The sequence below is a fragment of the Anolis carolinensis genome, chromosome 4 (assembly GCF_035594765.1).
Source record: "Anolis carolinensis isolate JA03-04 chromosome 4, rAnoCar3.1.pri, whole genome shotgun sequence".
NCBI lineage: Eukaryota > Metazoa > Chordata > Lepidosauria > Squamata > Dactyloidae > Anolis > Anolis carolinensis.
In genome coordinates this window covers 44,280,779-44,305,248 of record NC_085844.1, presented here as the reverse complement: position 1 = coordinate 44,305,248, position 24,470 = coordinate 44,280,779, and the positions used below count along the sequence as shown (strand labels likewise).

The 24,470-nt window shown below is 39.0% G+C and overlaps 1 protein-coding gene across 1 annotated transcript in view; it reads left to right on the top strand.

The window, feature by feature from the left end:
• clvs1 (clavesin 1) overlaps positions 1-24,470 on the top strand; it is an 80,982-nt gene that overhangs the window by 46,994 nt on the left and 9,518 nt on the right. The window contains exons 4-5 of the mRNA XM_003219604.3: positions 21,938-22,048; positions 23,621-23,856. Coding sequence (XP_003219652.2) covers positions 21,938-22,048; positions 23,621-23,856 — 347 coding nt within the window. The remainder of the gene's footprint in view (positions 1-21,937; positions 22,049-23,620; positions 23,857-24,470) is intronic.

The following is a 24,470-nucleotide window of genomic DNA, read 5'->3' as shown; positions in this document are numbered from 1 at the left end:
TTTTCTGCTGTTCCAGAAACTAGAACATGACCAAATGGATTCAGATTACAAAAAAAAGGTTCCCACTTAAATATTAGGAAGAACTTTATTTCACTGTGAGGAGTATTTTACAATGGAATAGATATTTTGGAATATGGTAGGCTGTCCAGCTTCAGTAGTCTTTAAAGAGAGGTTAGATGGGCATTTTTCAGGAGTTAGACCACAAACTAAGAATGAGTCAATAGTGTGATGTTTGTGGTCTTCTAAATGACATCTCTCCAGATATTTAAATGTGTATTCTTACATGATAGGAGTTAGGCTACATGGTCCTTGTGCTTCCTTCCATCCCCAAGATTCTATTATTCACTAATTACAAGTGTGGTTTTGTTTTTAATTGATTCCCATAGATAATAAAAATAAATTCCCATACTTAAATGCCAATGAAATAATAAACATGCCCATCCTTAAATGCCAATTAAATGTAAACAGAGGGAGGAAGGAATAGGCAAATAATGTATATTTAATCCCTGCTTTTGCCTTACAAACATCTTGATTACTACATAAAAATGGCTAAGCTGCTATATGTATAAATAAACAATACATTTTATTTATATAATTCTTTTTGAAATAATTGAAGCAATCCATCAAGTGGGATTGAACTCAGCCACATAGTTTGTTCTCCTGTTTGAAGTCTGCCTAGCCCTCCAGACCTCCCATAGGTGCTTCTAATGCATTATGGAGAAAAGCAGATGTAATGAATAGAACTCTGAATGTCATCCATCACTGCAACTTTCCTATGCAATTTATTAAATTCACAATGAAATATTGGCATTATGTTGATCAAGGACGTCCATGTATACTTTGATTCTTAATATGATGGCACGGTTGCATTAATGTGGGACATATTAGAATAAAGCAAACTTTTCATTTGTCCCTGAGGTTGTTTGGCATTTGCAATGTACAACTGCATGAAAATTCTGATTGTAATTTATGACAGAGGAAAGAAAATGGAGCAAATTTAATAACAAAAGGGAGAAGAACATGTAGATTGAAAGATGCAAGGAATACAAGGCAAAATTTTGGTCAAGCATAGTCTTCATGACATATGTGCAGTCCCACCTGTGACTTCTAGGCTATGGAAAGATGCTTGATACTGGAGATGTAAGATTTCCAGAAATGGGGAAAAGAGGTATTTTTCCCATTTTCATTGGGTGCAGGATGAAAAAAAACTTGATATTGTCATCCTTTCTAGATTGAAATTCTCTTTGTTACTTTTGGAAAATGAAATGTGTTATAGGTTGAATTTCCCCTATCAAAAATACTTGGGACCAGAGGTTTTTCATATTTTGGATTGCCATTGCAGGCTCTGTAAATGTTGATAAGCTCCACCTGTCCAGCAAATGTTGCCACAGAGTGGTGTGGGCTCCTTGGAAACAGAGCACAAAGCATGGATCTCCTCTCAATTTCTCTCCAATTGATGGAGTCCATAGTTATCTTGATGCACTGGCTCCAATGCAATGGAGTGACAAATCCATTGTAGGTTTTAGTTGTGTTTAAAAGCTCTGTCCATGGTGCTGATCCCATTTTGATAGGCCCAACATCTTGGCAAGTTCCTTTAAAATTCACATTGAAGTCTAGGGGGAAATCACTCTTTCTTGAGATCAGAACCACCAGCTGCCCTTGCCCAGATGGCATCAAATGATCGATGTCCACACCATCCAGTTACAGATAATACAGCCATAAAGCCGATCATTTGTTCCACAATTTGATACTTACCATGGTACACTCCATTGCCACCATGCAACACTGAAAGGTTTCTGTTGTTCTGATTCACCTATACACTCCCTTGGCCATTGTCTCAATTCTGTTCTTATCTCTTGCTTTTCAGTTGTTGAATCTTCTTTGGTTGATCTTCATGTTGTTTCTTTTGCACTCATTCATCATCCACATTTTTGGCATTCCATTGCTGTCTTCTTTCAAGAGCTTAATTCTGTTAATTCTGAGGCCTTTTCTCGAATGTTGTTCTTTCTGTCTTTTTTTGATTCTACTAGTTTCTTGAATTCAGCTGTGCCTTTGCTTAACTTTGGGTGAATCTACACTGTAGAATTAATGCAGTTTGACACCACTTTAATCGCCATGCCTCAATGCTATGGAATCATGGGACCAGGCATGATGTAGGTATACTTAGCTGCTCTTCTTTTTTGAGGTGCATAGCAACCCTGAATATGGAGGAAGAGGTTCTCATCAGCTGCTGAAAGATTATGGAGGTGTGTCTTACTGTTCTTCTGACACACAAAGCTGATGTAGAAATATTTCGCTGGACCTTGATGCCTATTAATAATGGGCTGTCAAGTTTACATCCATAATACACCAAAATGAAGGGGGGATAACATAGTGAGTCAGTCATGGCTAGCCTTTCCTTATAGACGTTTTAAACCCAGTTATAAATCACAGAAATATTTCTGTGGAGAGGGACGAGTTGTCCTTCCAGCATTAAAAAACAAGTCATGGCCCTGGCAGATGATGCTGAATTATGTTATAACGATAGAACACAGTGTGATGTCTCTGCCTCTCAGAAGAGTCTAAAGGGATTGTAAGCATTTCCCCTTCTTTATCAAATGATCTAGGATTTTGCCTATTATGAATACAGGGAAATGTTTCATTTTCTTTGTTCCATTGCTTCTGTGCGTCTGGCCTTGCCAATTCAGTAGCTCTCTTTTCAGTTATACAAAAAGTCAATGCTCTTCTTAACTATGCATAAACCATACAAAAAACAAAAAAACAAAAAGGAGGCAAAATGTCTACTAACAATAACCATATATCTTTGTTAGACTAATTAAATGATCTTCAAGATCACCAGACCATTCTTAGCTGCCTCCTTCCTCTCCCAACTACCACATGATCATGTTGGGTTCTCTGTTTGGCGAGGCCTTGCTGTGTGATTCCTTGGAATGTGGGACTTAGCACAGGGTTTCAGGGACTCCCAACTCTTGATTAAATTTTTTCTTCCCCTGCATTATTGAATATTCTTTCCATCCCTACTTCCCAGTTTTGAACTTATTGCACATCAGAATACATCTTTGCCAGCTTCCCTTCCTGGACAAAAATTTGTCCACATTATATTGCATGCCAGATCTTCTCCTTTCTTCTAAGGGACATAATGTTGTCTGATAGATCTATACCTTTGCATTGCAATAAAGTAATGATATCTAGTTTTACCTGTAATGTCAGTGTCTGACCTTTCTCTCTGAGCACTAAGTTTTTAGTATCAGGACTCTTGAACCTAAATCAAATGATTTAAATCCTACCATCTGGAGTAGCAGAAAACAAGCATGTACCTTTGTTGAAGTGACAGGTCTTCAAATATTTGAGTGTGGCCATCAGTCTTATCTTCTCTAGGACAAATATACTAAACTCACTCAACCATTTCTAATCCATTTCCAGAGCAGTTATTTCGCTATTCTCCTCTGGCCATATTCCTGCTCGTCATCTTTCTTCTTAAACTGTGTTGTCTAGAATTGGGCGTAGTATACCAAATAAGGTGTGACAAACCACAGTGGAGTGGTGCTATCACTTTGTTTAATCTGGACATTGTAGTTCCTTTAGGTACCCTGGGATTGGCTTTTCCTTCCCTCCTTCCCTCTTTCCCTCTTTCCTCCCTCCCTCCCTCTCCCTTCCTTCCTTTCATTGGCTGCTACAACACATAATTGACTAATATTTAGCTTCAGTCCCACATTTTGTGCTGGAACTGACCTTATTAACTCTGGTCCCACAAGAACACCAGATATTGAAATCAGAACTGAGCTTGAACGTTTTCAGAAGTGCTTTCTCAGCATGAGTTTGAAAAAGGAAAGTCTTCATATAACTATAACACACACATCAATTTAATCACCACCACTGCTGATTCAATTTCATTTCCTGCTGGTGCTAGCCATGCTTTGAAAAAGTATCTGTCCGTTTTTATTTTACTCCATGTGGGAAGCACTGTTTGATAATTCTGCTGTCATTCTAATAGCATTCATTTTGAAGCCAAATCACACTGAGGGTAGAATTAAGAAGCTGCCTAATGCCATATCAGATTGTTAGTCCATCTGACCTACAATACTCACCAACTGTCCCAATTTGGCAGAGATAGTCTTGATTAAGCCTCTGTCACCCCAATTTTTCTGCTGCTACTACAACGTCCCATTCTCTCTCCTCTTCCTACTTCTCCCCTTGTATCTCTGCTTACTTTTATCTCTGCAAATTAAGCTCAATGGCAGGAGTAGTTTGCATGCAGTTAACTCAAAAGAGGGAGGGAGAGAAGTTGTAGAATTTGCCCTTCCAGGTAAACTGAAGCAAAAATAGGCTACCGTTGTATTTGTTATTCATATGTACTTTTAGTCACCTTGATCATACTCTAGTGTTGTTTTGAAATGCTTTTTCATGGGTGAAATGTTGGAGGGTATAGCCTAGTACTGTCAGCACCAACTGTCAGCGACATTCATTCATTCATTTGTCCCTTCCTTCCTTTATTTATTTCTACTATTTATCTAATGCTTTCCAATCTATGGGGGCTTTAGAAAAAAAGTGGAATGGAATGGATAAAAACACAAGTCAGAATCCTTCATGAGGACATATGTGTCTGGCACATAGCTATATCTCTGTAGTTACATCCATCAATGCCCCCCCCATTCCCTTTTAAGTGATGCAGCTGCCCACTCCCCCAATACAGGCATTTCTGTATCTTTGGAGAGCAGGGGATCAACAGAGACAGGTTGTTTCCCTCTAACTGGATATATTGCAATGGACATTTGCAGGGGTCCATCCTTGTAGTGGGTTCAGGAAAATAGCTAGTTGCATCTCCACTCAGTTACCATTTCTCTAATGGCACTGATACAACCATGTTTGAAGTAAGTGTTGCTTAAAAGATGGTTTGGAGAATTTTGGTAATTGTGCAATCAGTAAAAAAAAAACTGGCCTTCAGAACAACTGAAAATTGTAAACTGAACTTACGTTATCATAACTTACAACAGGATGCAATCTACCATTTAAAAATACCAAACGCAGCACCCAAACATGAATCAAGGAATATGAAAGGCACTGCAGACCAGAGATGTCAACCAGAGATGTCAGCCATAGCAGAGCACTTGATGAACCAACCTGGACACAGCATATTATTTGAGATGCTGGACCACTCTAACAACCACCATATCAGACTATGCAGAGAAGCCATTGAGGAAAAAATTAAAATGAACAAAATCTGGCTACCAGTATTTCAAAAACTCTAAAATCAGGACAGTAAATAAAGAAAAACACTCTGAAAATAGAGAAATTCCAGACATGAAATAATCAGGGACAGCTAACACCTCCAAAGGATTCTCCCAGACAGGAAGAAGCCAGGCCTTGAGGCTATAGGGCCATCAAATACTAATCAAGGTGATTAATACCAACATCCACACCTACCTCCAACAGACAGGAGTTCTTTCTCACACTCTGGACCTTACACAGATAAATAAACCTCCCTTGCCTAGTTTCCAACATACCTCACAACCTCTGAGGATTGCTGCCACAGATGTGGGTGAAACGTCAGGAGAGAAAGCTTCTGGAACATGGCCTTACAGCCCAAAAGATTCACAGTAACCCAGTGATTCCAGGCATGAAAGCCTTCGACAATACTGCTCATACAGGGTGAGCTTCATTGTTTCAGACAAAAGATCTTCCTAGCTCCTCCTAGAGATACTCTAAACCAGGGGTGCCCAAACTAAGGCCCTCGGACCGGATGTGGCCCTTCAAGGTCATTTATCTGGCCCCTGCCCTCAGTTTTAGACTTAGACTCGCCCTAAGTCTGAAATGACTTGAAGGCACACAACAACAACAGTCCTAATTAACTTGACTATCTCATTGGCCAGAAGCAGGCCCACACTTCCCATTGAAATCCTGATAGGTTTATGTTGGTTAAAATTGTTCTTATTTTTAAATAGTGTATTGTTCTTTCGTGTGTGTGTGTGTGTTTTTTTTTTTGCATTACAAATAAGACATCTGCAGTGTGCATAGGAATTTGTTTGTATTTTTTTCAAACTGTAGTCCGGTCCCCCAACACTCTTAGGGACCGTGGACCGGCTCTCTGCTTTAAAAGTTTAAGGACCCCTGTTCTAAACTGAAACTCCACTTGACTGCTGTCACTGCCCTTCCCCAATAACCCAAACTTCATTGTCTTTAGTCTGATATCTTCAGGATACCATCAGAGCCAAGAGAGTTCTGTTTGGGAAAAGAGAGGAACATATGAATTCTCTCCTTTTCAATGGTCCTCAGAAAAGAAAACATTACACAATAGGGAGAAAACATACCTGTCTGTATACATAACTTTAAAAATCCTCATCTAGCAAGTACAACTTGCTCAGCTTTCTTAGACACATGTTACTTGGGCATTCATGAAGTTATGTACACATATAAAGCCATCTTTCACATTACATGTTAGCTATAAAAAACACTGATAAGCAATTATAACATATATCTGTAGGTGCTCCAGCTTTGTGATCACGTTGTTAGTTAGCAAGATGTTTCTCCGATGGTTTTCTATTTGGATCAATTTTTCCAAAAAGTATGTAGTCCAATTAATTATTTGTAATGGATCAACAAGAAGCCCCATTGTGTCCATCAATACTACAGTAATTTGTACGCATGGACTCAAATGCAAAGGGAGTCTCACAGCTTCCATTTGTGAATGAAAAGCAAGTGTTATAGGGCTTCCTTTATAGTATTCTGTTTTGCTTTGCTTACCCATGTTGACCAAAGCTGGGAAGTTTTTTATTCTGTCTGTGACATTTTGGAAGGATTCCCTGGGTACACATTTCCCTGTGCTTAAAAGACTTGATGTGAAGATACTGCCAGGGTCTGTGAAAATCGGTAATATAAATGCTATTAAAGTGACACCAATTCCTCTGACACAGGAGAACAATGCACTATAAAAGAGACTGGCAAATGGTCCAGAGAGGTATCTTAAAGGCATCTTTTGCTGTTATACTTCTGGATGAATGCAAAATTGACCTCATGATGGTGGGACACCTTCATTCTTTGTCCCTGGTTCCAATCATTTCTATCCTTGTATCTTGGTTCAGGGCATGTCTAATTGCATATTACTTTGAATACATGGGATTCAATTGAATTGAGTTGGGAAAAAATGAAATGGGCATGAGTATTTTGGTCTAGATCAGGCCTGCACAACATATGGTCTGGGGCTGGGTTCATCCCTCTCAAGGATTTTATGTGGCCTTAAAAGGCTCTGAGCCAGCCTTGAAGAGGAAGGTCACATGTAGGGCTGCAGCAGAGTATCCATCAGGGTCCACCATTCCCTCTTCCAGGTGTTTTACCTCTACATGTTTCCTTTCTCTATGCATTAAAGTTATCTAACTAACCTGTGGCAAAGGGGGCACAGTTGTTAGGTCTGGTCAGGATGCTGGAAATGCAGGTCTCAGATGGAAACACAGTCTGGGGAAGTTGTAGGGCTCAGGATGGAGTAATGGGCAGCAGGGATGAAATTTTAAGATGTATGGGATCTTATTTCTGGCGGGGGGTGGGTGGGGGTGGAATTGGGCTCCAGGTTTAGTTAAAATGTAACATTAGATTGGCTGTTTTAGAGAGAGAGGAAGGTGATAAAGATGAAGTCCTCAGTTCTCACATCATTTTTCTTTTATTTTTGGTTCTGTTGTCTCCTGCTCATCTGGTGACAAAACCACCACATCCATACTGTTCATTTCCCTCGTTTATAAGGGAGAGACTTAGTTTCACCATAAAATAGTTGTGAGGTCTTCATGGCAAAGCCAAGTTTCTCCCTCACAAGTGAGGGAAATGAATGGTGCAAAGTTGACAGGGATTTTTTCCCCTCCAGAGGGGAAGGAGGCAACAAACGCAACCAGAGGCAAAGAGAAAGGAAAAGCGGTGGAGGCAAGAACTGAGGCACTTCTCCTTTCCCTCAGAAAAAAAACTTCAATCTGCCACTATGAATGGAAGCAGGGAAACCGAGACTATTCCACTTTGCTGCTTGCTCTGAGTCAAAGGCACTCTCTCGCAATCCATGAGTGGGACGCTAAAAACCTATTTGCAACCCAAAATGGACTATTTTAATTTTGGCCCCTTAGTACTGCCAAGTTGGGCAGGCCTGGTCTAGATAAAGACATCCATTTGCAGGGAGGAGATTCATGATCCCTCCTAACTCCACCATGACTTAGAAGAAGAGTTCGCATTGGTACTAATGTTATGAATGGAAAGAATGTTTATCATTATTCATTTCCAGTTTGAAAAACTAGGTTTTCTAATATTTAGGAAACTATATCAGAAAGAGTAGTAGACTAGCAATAATGTTGCACATTTTCTTTCTTCCAGTATTCAAATGTCCCAAAATATTGCATAGAAATTATTTTATTTAGGCGGGGTGGAATGGGAGGCCAAGGTCCTATAATATCAATACAACTACAATGATGGAGCTCCATGATCATAGTTATGCCTGATGATCTGCCCCTACACCCCAAAATAAACCCTACTGTTTGAGTCTGGCAGTTTCCAACCATGGTGCTTCTGAGACTCTGGAGATCAGGGATGATGCCTGCAATATGGCCTGCTCTCAAGGCACATCAGGAACAAGTAGACAGAGAGATTCCTCAGGGTGCTTTTCTCAAACATCCCCACAATTGGGAGAAGGCAGCACATGTAATTTCTTAGCACTGATCTCCAGCACCTTCAGTCACTGCCATGTAAGTGTGGGGATCACGTTTGATCATTATTAACCATAAACATGAAACCCCAGCAGTTACAAGATTAAAGTCCATTCTGAAACATGTATGCTTTATCTTGCTATCAGGCGTGCCAACAGTAAGCATGACAAAATGTCATTTTAAAGCCCTTTTCTATATTTCTAAAAAGGAGTTTCATGTTTTAATAATTTGCTTCGTATTTGTACAGCTCATAGCCTACAGATATATGTCCATAATTTATTATGCTGCAACGCTTGGTTACTGTCAGAAAAACGATGGCGTAGCATGCCTTATGAACCATTAAGGCACCATATTTATTTTGCCAAGGCAACAGTGCTCCAATCTGATTGCTAACCTGTTTCATCCCACAGGCTCCATCTGAATAACAATTTAGCATATAAAACATCCTAAAATACATTTAAAAGCTCAAATTAAACCCTTGCCTATCTCTAATTACTAAAAGAAAAAACAAACAAACAACTGAAGGAGCTTACAATAAACACATTAAAAACAATGGAACAACAAAAGGAAGACTCAGAATAAATTAAATGCACATAATTTGATCTGAATTTTTGTTACATTATTTAGAATGTTGCTTTTTTCAATTTTTTACAGAGCAGTAAATAGTTTATTGAAACTTTTGCCTCAAGCTCAGCCTATAATTATTTGTCCCAGCTACCTGCCTAAATCTCTCCAAGGAACTCCAAAAATTATTTAACTTAGTTGTTAATTTATTGCCAAATATTCAACCTATTCTTCTGTTACAAACTATAACTCGCAGCTTTGTCAACATATACATGTTCTGAAATTCTGAAAATATTAATGCCTATTTGGGGGGAAAAGAAACGGGGAATCTCTCCCCCCCCCCTCTCTCTCACACACACTTACATACACTCAAACATACACACAATACTTTTTATCAACATTTATCAGGAAAATTATCAATCACTATCCAGAACTTGCTTTTTATTATTTTACTTCTCTAATATGAGATTTGAATGGTAGTAAATTTCATGCATAGTGGACCTAACATAGTAATCTTATGAGAAACACTAGTTTGCTGAGTTTGTCCACTGGATTTTGACACAAACAGCCAGGCATAAATATCTAATTTAAATATCTAAATGTGTGGAAACTGGTTCATCAGCATGAATTTCAGAGTAAAATAAAGACAAAGAAGAGTATTTGATTGGAAGCAACTGATAGATTAAATCCCAAATCTGAAAGCAGTAGTGTTCAAGCATGTGGATTTGATTATAGGCCATATACATGTATAGTTATTGTTATATCCCAATTTTTCCCAGGTAAACAATTACAGCAGACATTATACCCAGACACCCATAGCTATTAGTTGCTTAGCTGGTTTCCCTCCTAACAGAACATGAAGTAGCTTTATTACCAGATCTTTCTTTTTTTACACTAATTATTTTTTCTGCTTGTCCCAAGGTTTTCACAGTACAACATGACAGACCAAACAAGGAGAAAATTAGAAGAACAAAATTGGCTCCAGGGTTGTTGTTATCCCTAGGACATTCTGACTGGGCCTAGACATGTCGCTTCTCTGAGATAATTATCTGCTGCTGGCCCAGTGATTTTAAGTGAACAATGAAAAGCTAATAGGTCACAATGACCCCGGAGCTCACTGGCTTGCAGACATCATAGTGTCAGAATTCAAAACAACTAGCAACTTTTAGACTAGCAATGGCATTCATTCCATAACATGATCTAGCATATGGATCATCATCAAAATGCCCGCCTTACTCAGTCTAGTGCCTCTTAGATGTGTTGTAATACAACACCCATCATTTCTTACCAGCCTCTGACTATGGCAGTTTAGGACTATACAAAATTGCAGCCTAACATGTTTCAAAAGCATTTAATAGGGGAAATCAACTCTGTTTAGAAATTTTAAAAATGCAAAGAAGGAGACATTTCGCCTTGTGTCATTTTCACTATCCTATACGCCTATCCATAGATGTTTTTTTCCATAAAATTTAAATCTCTTGTTTTCTGGGGTCTAGTTTGCAAAGAGAGACAAAGGGGTCTCTCCACTGTTGGTAGTTGTCCCCACATGTGGTAAAAAGAGTAATAGCAGGAGGTGAAGTTAGCATGCTCAAGCCCTGCCTCTCTCCTTCTTCCTTTCACTACTACTTATAGGAGGCAAGGGAATTACTCCTTCTTCATAAAGGTTTTCTCGACCTTGAGTTCAAACATCTGAAAAGAGTGTATAGAGATGACCCTTACTATATTCCATTGATTCTGCTCGATGTATTCTAAGGAGTTGTGTAATGATAATAATAATATTATAATAATAATAACTTTATTCTTGTATCTCACCCCATCTCCCTGAAGGGACTCGGGGCAGCTCACATAGGGACCAAGCCCGGTAAGACACCATAAAATGCAATAACATAGTTACATTTAAAACATGCAAATATATAAAATATAAAGCATATAAAATACAATAACAAAATACTTAGAACTGATAACCTATAACCAGGGGCAATGAGCAAATTGGAGGCAAGGCAATAAAATTATATTTGTGAAATATCTTGCAACCCTGATGATAGAGAAAAGTACAGTAGCTGGGTATAGGCGGAGGCAAAGTACACTGTCAAGTTATGCAAATTTATGCCAATTCAGTCCAATGATCAATTATTTTTGTACAATACACAAGAAATGTGAGACTTAGAAGCAAAAAGAGCTCCTTGGAGCAGTTAAGTATATTCACATTGATATTTACCATATTGGTTTGCAGGGATACATCTCTTTTGAATGCTTGGAATAAAGCTATTCATGTAGACAAATTGAAAAATGAATAATTGGGTGCAAGTCTGATGAATTTTCACCCATGTCCAAGGACATGTCCAAGGGAAATATTGTAAATAAATAAACATATGTATGCCTCAGAGCTCTGTCCTGAAAGCTCAGTGTCATGTGTAGAAGGACACATAATGAAGCCTTGCTTCTCTGAGTTTGAAACCATGTCTGGGAGAGAAAAAGTTGTATTAAATTTGGTGCCAAGTGAAAAACCTAGTTTGGTGAATCTAAGCTGAGTTCTATTTTGAACTTTATATGATCTATCCAAAGAACTATAGCTATTCTGGGATAGGTTTCAGCACTCTGGATAGCATCCTTAAAATTCAGACTAACATCCAGAATGGACTCATTGCCCCACTTAAGGCACCAAGAGGCACTGTGAGAATTTCAAACCTCTGGAACATATGCAGATACCTGTCCAACCCAGAAGCCCCAATATAAAACACTGGCTAGGCATGATGACCAAATCCTCTACTTCTCAGCTCATTCATGCAAAACAACAAAGGAGACAGAACCAGCATTAATTCCAACCATAGCTTTCTGCATTAATGGTAGTGGAACTTGCTTCTACCTTCTCCTTGATGTGTTAGAAAATACCACATTAAAGGGAGTTCCATAATAATCATAATCATACCCATAATTATTTTTATACCCTGCCTCCATCTCCACGAAGGGACTCGGGGAACCTTACATGGGGCCAAGCATGGATAAAACAGCAAACCAAAATAAAATAACATCAGAAAATACAGACAAAGAAATTAAGTTAACACTTTAAACATAGTAAAAATATAAAATAATAATCATAATAAAACATAGATTTGGCACCCAAGTAGAGGGGGTAAAAAGAACTGGATAAAGTGCAATGAGTGAATATTGCAAACAAGGTAGTTGATTAAGTGCTATTGTCAATGGGAGAGTGACTTGGGGTGGAGTGGACCCGGTGACTATAATAACCTAATAGGGCAAGATAAAGTGCAACAGATGAGGAAATGGTCGTAGATACAAAGCCTATCCTGGAGATGGGGAATTCAATCTCCAAAAGCCTGTTGGAAGAGCCAAGTTTTTAGGCTCTTCCTAAATGCTGCCAGGGTGGGGGTTTCCTAATCTCCCTGGAGAGCGAGTTCCAGAGCCAGGGGGTCACCACAGAATCATAGAATCATAGAGTTGGAAGAGACCTCACGGGCCATCCAGTCCAACCCCCTGCAAGAAGCAGGAAAATCTCATTCAAAGCACCCCCGACAGGTGGCCATCCAGCCTCTGCTTAAAAGCCTCCAAAGAAGGAGCCTCCACCACAGTCCGGGGCAGAGAGTTCCACTGCCGAACAGCTCTCACAGGAAGTTCTTCCTGATGTTCAGGTGGAATCTCCTTTCCTGTAGTTTGAAGCCATTGTTCCGCGTCCTAGTCTCCAGGGCAGCAGAAAACAAGCTTGCTCCCTCCTCCCTATGACTTCCCCTCACATATTTGTACATGGCTATCATGTCTCCTCTCAGTCTTCTCTTCTGCAAGCTAAACATACCCAGTTCTTTAAGCCGCTCCTCATAGGACTTGTTCTCCAGACCTTTTATCATTTTAGTCGCCCTCCTCTGGATGCTTTCCAGCTTTCCAGAGAAGGCCCTCTCCCTCGTCCCCACCAACCGTGCTTGTGATGGAGGCAGAAGCAAGAGGAGGGCCTCCCCCGACCAAGAGATCGTGCAGGTTCATAGGAGGAGATACAGTCACAAAGGTAGGCGGGTCCTGAACTGTTCAGGGCTTTGTAAGTGATCACCTGAACCTTAAATTGGGCCCGGAAGATGAACGGTAGCCAATGGAGCTCCTTAAACAGGTGGGTTGGCTGCTCCTTGTAAGGTGCTCCAGTGAGTAGTCTGGCTGCTGAACACTGGACTAGTTGGATTTTCCGGGCCATCTTCGAGGGCAGCCCCACATAGAGTGCATTGCAATAATCCAATCTAGAGGTAACTGTAGCATGGACCACTGTGGCCATATCAGACTTCATGAGGTATGGTCGCAGTTGGCGCACATGTTTTAATTATGCGAAGGCCCTTCCGGCCACATCCAACACCATAGTACAACTCTTCGGCACATATCTGATATTTCTCATGAATAAGGAGGCAGAGATAGACTCCTCAAATAAACATGATTCATTTTGGTACATCATAAAACACATGCTGTTATTACTGTTATTGTTATTTTATGAATGTCAATTAATTTTCTCCGAGCAAGTCCTTGCTTTTATTAGCCCCATCTGTCAAAAGCAAAACAAACAAAAGATGTGAATGGATTCATTCTATTACTGTAATGATTATGGGAAAACATTGTGAATTATATAGTTTATTATTTTAATGAAGATTTTTTTTAAAAAAAAACCCACTTACTCTATGTAAAAAGGGAAGGTCATTCAAACAGAGCATTAGGAAACATTATCCAAGTCAATGTAGCTCTGATTCTGTTTTTGGTACATTTAGTAGAAAAACAAAGATTTTTTCATTTTTAACAAATAAAAGATGATTGAACACATTGAGACACACCAATGAGAACATGAGGAAACCCTTGTATCCTTGCACATCAAGGCAAGGACAGTTGAGGTTATTTATTCTTACCTGCAAGAAGGGTATAAGTGAAAATTTACATCTCTAGCAATTAGTGAATCCTTTTTATGGAGGGGGAAATGTGGAAGAACTAATACTTGTTAAAATTTAACAGGTAAAATTTCAGAAATGAAGTCAGCCTCAAAGTTGCTTCATATCAGTTTTTTGGAGTAATTACTTGACATCTAGTCATATCCACATGATGGATAGCACAGGAACACCTGCATATAAAATATCCCAATTCCAGTAATTGTCCTCACACTTCCCATTTCCTTATGCAAGTTCACTCAGTGTAGAAATAATCTCTGGTTGTTGTTTTCAAAAGCTTAATTGGCCAAAAACTGCTCTCAGACAAAGGGCTTTTGCTTTTTATGCTTTTCATTTTAATTTATGGTTTTAGACCTTTCTTAAGTACAGAAGAAACATTCGTTATTTTAATCCATTCCTAAATAGAGAAGAAACATTTCATCATCAAAAATGGTCAATAGTAAACACTTGATAATTGAAGATAGTGATATTGTCACTTTTATTTAATGAATTCCTCCCATCATTGCAGAAAAAAACTCTGATCCACAGTTCCTCTGTAGAGACAGGTTACTCCCTCATGCCATTTTAAGAAGGACTGTCTAGATAAAGGAGATATTTTGAAGTGCTTGAGAAAAGGTTTTATTTGCTTTCATTTATTTGTTGAACTGTGTGTGCTTTGGGGGCAAAATATATTTTAAGACACTGGTGATGTTGGAAAGATTTGGGAGATTGGAGTAGAAATTGAAGGGGCAAAAATGGAGAGCAGAGCTACCCATAGCCCCCACACTATGCCTATCCCTGCATAGGATGATAACAACAAAAGCATTGTGTGACTTGTGGGTGCTTCTCTCCTGTGTACCATCTGCTGCATCATTTACCATTGATAAAACATCTGCTATAGCAGTAGCATGTGTCAGCATTTGGCACTGGAAGAACTCTGGGAATGCCTGGAACTACAACCACATGTTCAAAGGCATATTTGGGGGTGTGGAGTCAAGTGTGCTCCACTCAAACATCTAGTGCATGAAAACATGATATGGAATACAAGCAAAATAATATGAGATTAAAATACAGCATTAATATCTTTTATTTGGAGTTGTTCTTTGCTCCCAGTAAAGAAATATTTTCTGAGAAGACTTTTTGATTTTTCCTGCAGTGATACAACCTATCAATAACCAGAACATATTACATCTACTTGGCATGGGAATCTTTTTGCCCCAATACTTTTTAGCAAAAATACTGCAATGGGAAAAATCAATAGATTTTTCACATATCATTTTCTTACATAAAATTCAATGCATATGACAGGTGTATGATATTTGGAGATTTTTTTTTTTTACAAAAATGCAAGAGACAAAGTCATAAAACCTTATACAATATAGATTCAGGTTTGTGTGGATTGCTACGAAGTATGAGGTAAGAGGGCAGGTCTTTTTTTAATGGATCATTTATTTATGTATCACTATTTTGTCACTGTAAAAATCAGATTGGTTTTATTGATCTTAAGATTAAGGATATAATATAAATATTGAATAAAGAAAGAAAACACTGCAATTCACAAGATATCTCATTGTGGTCAGAAATTGTCCCATCCTAGTACAAGAGGGTTTAGACTAACCTAAAGCTTAACTTTTCCTTGTTTTTTCTATTATTATGGATTGCAGCAGAGTGAGTCAAATACCTCTTACTCATATAGTGCCATTATCTTTGTGATTAGGTTTTCCCGATGATCTTGTGTTTTAAAATCACTCAGAAACAAACTACACCTTTAACAACATGTGTGGCATACCTCGAGTGGCTTTGGTTCAGTTATATGGTTCCAAGAGATAATCCTTCCAGGTTTGTTGAGTGAAGACAGTAATTTTGTTGAGAGATCATTTTAAGATGTATAGTAACTCTCAGTTAACCAGTAGCCATGGGGATTGGTAGATGCCAGATAAATGTAGTTTATGGTTGCTTGAGAGTTACTACTAAAAATAGGCCTAACTAAAAATATACCCCATACGATACCTTACCATAAATCCTGTATTGACTTGATATTAATATTGAAGTACAGCAGTTAAAAGCAAATAAAGACAAACTTAATGTGACACAGTTTTATTGCTTTACGGTATTTTTAAACTTTAAAGTATTGTTTATTTGATTTTTTTGGCAGTTGCTTGAGTTCCAGTTAACTGAAAATCCACTCTGCTTTTCATTGTGTTCTCCCCTGTTTCGAAGAAGCACTGTCTTGTTTTGAATGTTAGTACTTTGTATTTGCTGATAAAGATGCACTAGGCTTCTGCTATCTGCTTCCACAAGGAGAGCAAATGTGCGACTGGAGAAAGTGTGCAGAAGGAGAGAGACACATAATAAAGTTCTGCCTCCCAAGTTAACAAAAAGAACCTCAGGGAAATCAGAAAACAAATGGGCAAAGTGAACAGCCAAACTCCCCAGCCGCTAGATAGTAAAATAACAAATTACTCCTTCGCAGGGACTTCCCTCCTCTTTCCAGCTTCTTTGGCATTAATTCTTTATTTTCCTATTGGGAGACAATATGTCTAGCACACCTTTTCTAAAAACAAAGGGGAAAAGGGCCTGTGGGATAAGGGAGAATGGGCAATTCATGCTAGAAGCTCATTTATTTCATGCAGCTGAAGCAAAATAGGTTCTGTTTTAAAGGAACATTTTTAATGCAGCCGAATCCATTGTGGTATCATAGCCTCAGAACTCCATGCCAAAATATTCATTTTTAAAAATAATACAGTAGAGTCTCACTTATCCAACATAAACGGGCTGGCAGAATGTTGGATAAGCGAATATGTTGGATAATAAGGAAGGATTAAGGAAAAGCCTATTAAACATCAAATTACATTATGATTTTACTAATTAAGCACCAAAACATCATGTTATACAACAAATTTGACAGAAAAAGTAGTTCAATGCGCAGTAATGCTATGTAGTAATTACTGTATTTACGAATTTAGCACTAAAATATCACAATGTATTAAAAACATTGACTACAAAAATGCGTTGGATAATCCAGAATGTTGGATAAGCAAGTGTTGGATAAGTGAGACTCTACTGTATCTGGAAAGGATGAGATGTTATCTCAGAAAAAAATACTTTTCAAATCTCATCAATGAAACCATTTATTTTAATTAGCTGTATTTCTTATATGTATTTTCCTGTTCTGCAGCTACTATTGGACAAATTATGGTGTCACAATGTTATGTTTGTAAAGTTTGGGTTGGTTTAAAATTATTATTCTTTGAAGGGGCAATGTTTAAAAATGTCAAAGAAATGCATGTAAGTAAATGTACAAATCAACCACCACATAACATATTTCAGCATGAAACAAAGTTATATGACCACATCACATGGACTTCTGCTCCGTCCTAGGACATTTCCAGAATGGAGCCAGGACAGAGACCATTGGAACCCTTCACATGATGCAGGGCTACTTCCGTCGGGCTCCATCCTGGCTTCATCTTGGAAGTGTCCCGGGATGGAGCCCTGAGTACATAGGTGGCTACTCGTATTCTCATAGCCTACAACAAGGCCAGCACCGGGGGAAACCAGACGATTACACTTTCCCCCATGTAATGGGGAAGGCAGCAATGCAAGACATAGAATGATGGTTTTTCCCGCTGCTCCACAGATTTGCCATGCTGCCCAGCCAATTCCACCCACTGTCACCCGTGTTAGGGACCTCAATGTGATGAGGTTCTTAGTCTCTACTAGGCCGTGAAACATGCTTAGTTACTTATTCATTCTTAGCTGAACAGCCTTACAGGGTTATTATGAAAGGAAAAAAAGCTGGGAGAAGAAAGAGAACATCCATGCTACTTTGAATGCATCCACACAGTAGAACAGTGGTTCTCAACCTGTGGGTCCCCAGATGTTTTGGCTTTTAACTCCAAGAAATCCTAACAGCTGGTAAACTGGCTGGGATTTCTGGGAGTTGTAGGCCAAAACACCTGGGGACCCACAGGTTGAGAACCACTGCTGTAGAAGGAATTCATTTTGATATCACTTTATCTGCCATGTGTTGATGCTATGAAATTATGGGAGCTATAATTTTACAAAGTCTCTTCCAAAGAGTGCTAGTACCTCACTAATCTACAAATTCCAGGATTCCAAAGCAATGAATAAAGTGATTTCAAGCTGAATTAAGTCTACAGTGTAAATGCGCCCTTACTTTATTGGTGGAAAGATGGAATATAAATGTAATTTCTTTCTCAACAAGCAAATTGTGGTTCCTAACTTTACACTACATATGTAGAAAATAAGGAACTCAAAAGAGAAAATGTGTAATAGGCAAAAGAGTCCCAAAACACCAAGACTCCTTCTGCACTGTCATTTCATCCCAGGATCTGATCCCAGATTATCTGATTATCCTGGATTATATGACAGTGGAGACTCATTTATTTATTTATTTATTTATTTATTTACTTACAGTATTTATATTCCGCCCTTCTCACCCCGAAGGGGACTCAGGGCAGATCACATTTCACATATAAGGCAAACATTCAATGCCTTAACATAGAACAAAAATAGAGACAAACGTAGGCTCCGAGCTGGCCTCAAACTCATGACCTCTGGGTCAAAGTGATTTGTTGCAGCTGGCTGAAGCTGGCTGCTCACCAGCCTGCGCCACAGCCCGAGCCTATATAATTCAGTTCAAAGCAGAAAACTTGGGATCAGATCCTGGAATATAAGGACAGTTTAGAAGGGGCCTAAGGGACATCATACAGATTAAAACTCGTGTTATGCTAAATCTTGAATAGGTAGAACTGATTAATATTTCTGTGAAGAACAAGCATCAGAAGAATGATTTCTATACAACCTTATGACAGATTCCAAGAATTCTGCAATCATTGTGACATCGGTGCTTCAAAGTAACTATTTGAAGTTATTTGTTACAATTACTTCCAGCCATCCCCTTTCCCCAGAAGTAGTTGTCATCTCTAAAGTTATTTTTAAAAGTTGCTGTTATTCATATATAACCCAAAATAGCTACTTTTGGAAAATCATCAAAGTACTCGAGGCCACTGACCTAGGGTACAAAAAATCTTCAAAGTACTGAGGTAACATTTAGCCTGTAACTATAAAACACTGCAAAAAGAGTGGCATTATCCCTTGTTTTGCCTTAGTCATCGTGAAATCAAATTAGTTAACAGTCACTAGTTAATTGCAACGATTTCTTGCCAAGCTCTGATAACAATGGCATTTTTCAGCCATTGAAATCACTTTGAGAAAAAGCACTCCTGGGAAGCTACCACTAGATTTGTAAGAAACTCATTCCAGAAGGTTACAGTTCTCCATCCAATTTTATCCAAAGATAATAATACACATATAGCTCTAAGGAGACTAAAAGGGCATTAAGCCCCCAATGATTCTTATTTTTGGGCATATCTTCTGTTCATCTCAACTCTTGATAGTGGTTCTTTAGCCAGAGGTATATTTTGATAATACAGACTGAACCTGAAAGTGATCAGGCTCCACAGCTAAGTGATGCACATACTCAGGATGTAATATTTTGTAACATTGACCATATGTGGTAGTATTTCTTATGGTACAATTTGGAAATGCATTATGGCCCAAATCCTTGGTGTTAGTTCACTTCATGAAATAGCCAACAGGATATTAGCCATTTGTTTTCCCTGTGAGTCAAACTATGGACAAACTGCTACTACTCTCCTCTCCCACATTTAATTTAAATTTGGAAGCGACATCAGGATGAGAAACTAGCAAGAAACATCATAAGCCTTTTGTCAAAGGAATGCAATGGCAAACCACCTCTGAGTATTGCTTATCCAAGAATACAGTGTGCAGTACTCATAAATCAACAAAGAAACTGAAAGCACCTATGCACACACACATAGACGAAACAGAAAGTAGGGAAAAAAAACAACCCATAGCCTGCCAACTGCCTTCTTTCAGGAATTAGGGGATACAGTGCTAAATTTCTAAAAATTGGCTCAGTAAAACTGTACTAATTTATAGCTACTGGGACATGAACATCATTCTATGTCTGCCATTGAGATATTTCACAGTAATGAATATAAATATATTTTGCCATTCGCTTTACTCTCTTTGGCATTGGCAATGGGGATGTCTATAAAGAATATGACTTGTTTTTCCACCAAGACTGGGGAACCTGTGAGCTCCCTGTATTGGTGAACTACTACTTCTATGATCCTTTAATGTTGGCCGGGCTGGGAATTATAGGGCCACAGGCTGATCTGCCATGTTTTAAACTACAGTCAGCCCTTCACATTCTCTGGGATTAGGGGCACAGGACATTCACTGAAAGTGAGGAACTACAAAGAAAGAAATAACTAATTTTTAACCGGAGAGAACACCTCTTTAGAAATGTCAAGGTCTTCAAGCACAACTCCATGGTTAACTTCCACTGCATAGAATTGCAATGGAGGATCTAAAGATTCCTAGTGGGGTATTATCTCAAGATGTTTCTAGAACCACACAAGAGAACCTAGAGATTCCTGTAAAGAATATTTTAAATCAAACCATGAACCCTGGTAATCAAAAGTCAAAACCATAAATGTGGATTGCAATTGTATTACTTGTTTCATAACACATTCCGTCCCATATGACCTTATCAGACGAGGTGAAATCAGTGTCCTAGAGCACTTTCACCCTGTCTGGGGGACTTCCGATGTAGGACCTGCCCCCAATTCGGGTGAAAGCATCTCCAGGTGCTTCCACCCCAACATGGGAGGCTTCCTATATTGTGCTCCCCATGAGGGTGACACTTTCCCCATTTCCCCATTGCTCCCTCTTTCCTTGCTAGATGCCAAGCAAAGTGCTTTGCATGGCCTTTCTGATAAGGTTGCTACTCAATACCTCCTTCCTCTTTGTTACCATGTTGTCATGCAATATCTTTTCTGGACAGTTCTTCTCTCTTTGGTCCTTTTTACATGAAAAATCCTAAAGCCCTAAAGTTCAGGGGTCTCAAACAACTTTTCTTTGTTGATGTAATGATGTTGATGTAATCATATACTGCTGCCTATGTCTATTACCTTAAAAATAGGTGAGCAAGGAAGTCAATGTGTTCCTTGACATTTCTGTGAATCTAATGATATTAAATGTAATGTGTGATAGTGAATGACTCCAGAAACCTGTTGTTCTTCCCCCTGTGCTATTCTTCTTACCTGAAACAGGGAGAAAGGACTCTACCTGCATGCTAATTTGTTGGGTATCTTGCACAAAACCTCCAAAGCCAGCACTTAGCTGCATCAGTTTCCATGGTGCTGTCACGCTGCTCCAGTCGACAGCTTCACTTATCAACATTTTCCACCCGTCCTCTTCTGCATAATGTGCAGTTCGTTCACCCAGAAAGTTCAGCTATTGTAATGATGGCTTGGGGGGAGGGAGAGAAGCATCGGGGTGAAGAGGTGAGCTGTGCTCAGGGCAGTGTGTGGGAACTTTGATCGGTAACACAATGGGAAATCAGAAAACATGAACCCTACCACATCCATGGTGTGCTTTATGGAAAAAAGAGGTGTTCTCTCTCTTTCACACTCACAGACAAAAACACAGAGTCAGAATTAGAATGTATGTGAGCCAAGAATGGCTTAGATTACACATCTTTGGACCTAAATCCATTCAGAGAGAAATTTAAAAGCTCTCTCTGTGTTCATGTGCATAGCAAATGGGTCTCTCCCCCTTTCTGTCTCATAATGCATGAATTAACAGGCAAACCTGTTCCTCTGGCTGATTCCAGCCTGCCACTTGTCCATCTCTCTGGCTGTCTCAGTTAATTGGCTTCCATGTCTTTCTTCTCCCCAGGACAGCTTTCCTGCTCGCTTCGGGGGAGTCCATTTTGTGAATCAGCCTTGGTACATCCATGCCCTGTACACGCTCATCAAGCCATTCCTCAAAGACAAGACAAGGAAAAGGGTAATTGGAGAATGAAACAAGCTTGTGATGCAGCAATGGCAGAAATAGATTCCTGCTTTTACTCCTTCCTTCTTTGTCTCTTGGTGGCTTCCTTTGTGTGGCCTAAGTATGGCAGCAAAAACTGAAACCTCAGCTGCGGTTTGCCAGTAGTCCACATTTAATTAACATTTCATCAGGAGATAATGATTTTCAGAAGACCAGTCAGGCACCAAATCCCATTTCATAATTTACACACAAAAGACGCTGCTTTATTGTTTAAACACATATTGCTGAAATGGGATAGATAGCATTAATGGCACCAAGACAGAAAAAGACCAGTAGGAAATTTTACAGGACCTGATCTAAGAATCTTATTGTCTCCCCATTTATAGACATTTTTAATCCTGTGCAATATTTGTCCATTTGGTTCTTTGGCATATATCACTCTTTCCAAAGGGATGAGAGGATCGAAATCACTGATGTCACCCAACTATTTCAGACATGGATCAAGACTTATTTGTGGCAAAAAATGGAGATACTGATCTCTGCCATTTTTAGATCACATAGTTTCCAAACTACTACTAATAAAATGTCATTATTTGAATCAAACTCAAACTTTGAGGAGCATTCAGATACACACAACACATATGCTCAGGAACAACACAGAGTTTACAAGTTTTAGATTTCCAAACACATGCCTAAGGATTATTGTAGGTTGAACCTTAAATCACCCACTAGAGCTTCATTTGAATGTCAGCTGATTCCCCCCCCCCTCCCCATTTCAATCTGGGACACTATGCAGACAACATAGATGATGTTGGGGACTTTCCCCACTCTTTCCCCATTGTGATTTCTTTTCTGATGAAAATATATGAAGATTTCAAAAGATTCCACCTAAGTTTTGGATTAAGAAAAGAAAATACATGGACACATTCAATCTATTATTAGTCTCAGCTGGACCGGGCTCATTGAACCAATTGTGACATGATTTAGTGACATGCTGACTTTCAGTTCAACAAGTTATTAAATGAGTCTACTCTAGTTGGGATTAACCAACAGCATATCCTCCAACATTTCACAGATTACTCAAACATGTGTGGGTAAGCAACATGAGAGGGTGGTCAAGAGGCCAAAGTTATTATGATGAAGATCAGACAGGCTACGAGAGACCACAACAGTTTGGTTTTGCCCTATATCTACTGGGAAGGGCAAAATTATGGCTCTCCTCAACACCCTTCTGAGTTAATTAAGTGCAAACTATTGTTGCACATCAAACTTTTGCTTTACTTTTGGACTTTGAACTCAGTTTACAGCACTTGAAGTAAGCTGAGAACAATGGTGGAAAGTGGGGTGGAAAAAGAAACTTCTATTTATAAACAGCTGGAAAAGTGGGCCTGTCTCAGCCTAACTGGGACAGTTGAGGGCTAAGTAGGAAACAAGAGACATAGAAGTGACAGATGTGTAAGAGAACTGTTTTCTTCTTGTATAATTACCCCCCCCCCCAAAAAAAAACCCCAGCTTTGAATCAATCATGAAACACAGAGAATGAAGTTTTTGTGCTCTTTGTTCTCTCTCCCTCTCTTTTAACTTAAGATCTTTCTTCACGGTAACAATTTGAACAGTCTTCACCAGCTTATACACCCTGACTGCCTGCCCTCAGAGTTTGGAGGGACCCTTCCTCCTTACGACATGGGCACATGGGCTCGGACGTTACTTGGTCCAGACTACAGTGACGAGAATGACTACACTCACACGTCCTACAATACCATGCACGTGACGCACTCATCTTCCACCGTGGAGAGAGAATGCTCACCCAAACTCATGAAAAGGTAAGAGAAGAGCAATAAGATTGTGCCAGAACAACATTTTAAAAATCATTTTCTCTGCTTAAAACTGAGCAGCAGCCAATAATGCTTAAGTGGAAAGGAAGAGGTATTTTACCATAGAAAGGCATGAACGTGTACAAAATGAAAGGGCAGCTTCTGTACTAAGTGCAGTTGTTTGCTGGATGTTTGTGAGCAAAGTAATCTGAATGTAGATTTCTCAGGAATGTATTAAAGGGTAGGGAAAGTATTATAGGTAAACGTGGTTTTGTGGTGCATCCTACAGGGTTATTACCTTTCCAGGTGTCAGCTAATGATAGTTCATTTTGGTCACACTTGTTAGGCAGAGTGAAAAATTATGTTCCTGTAATGGACAGTGTAAAATGAATTCTGCAAGCACCACTGCTCCCCAAATTAAAGCATAAAAACATTGAACTTTATGTGTTGTTGTTCCACTACTAGATAGGCTATTCAAGGCACATAAACAGTGCAGCTAAAGAATTTGATATCCCACCTTTGTAATCTATTTCCATAACGCTGCTTTCATAAACATTATGAATCTAATAATGACCTGAATCTGTATGGTTCAGACAAAAGACTTCAGAAGATTTAGGTTGCAA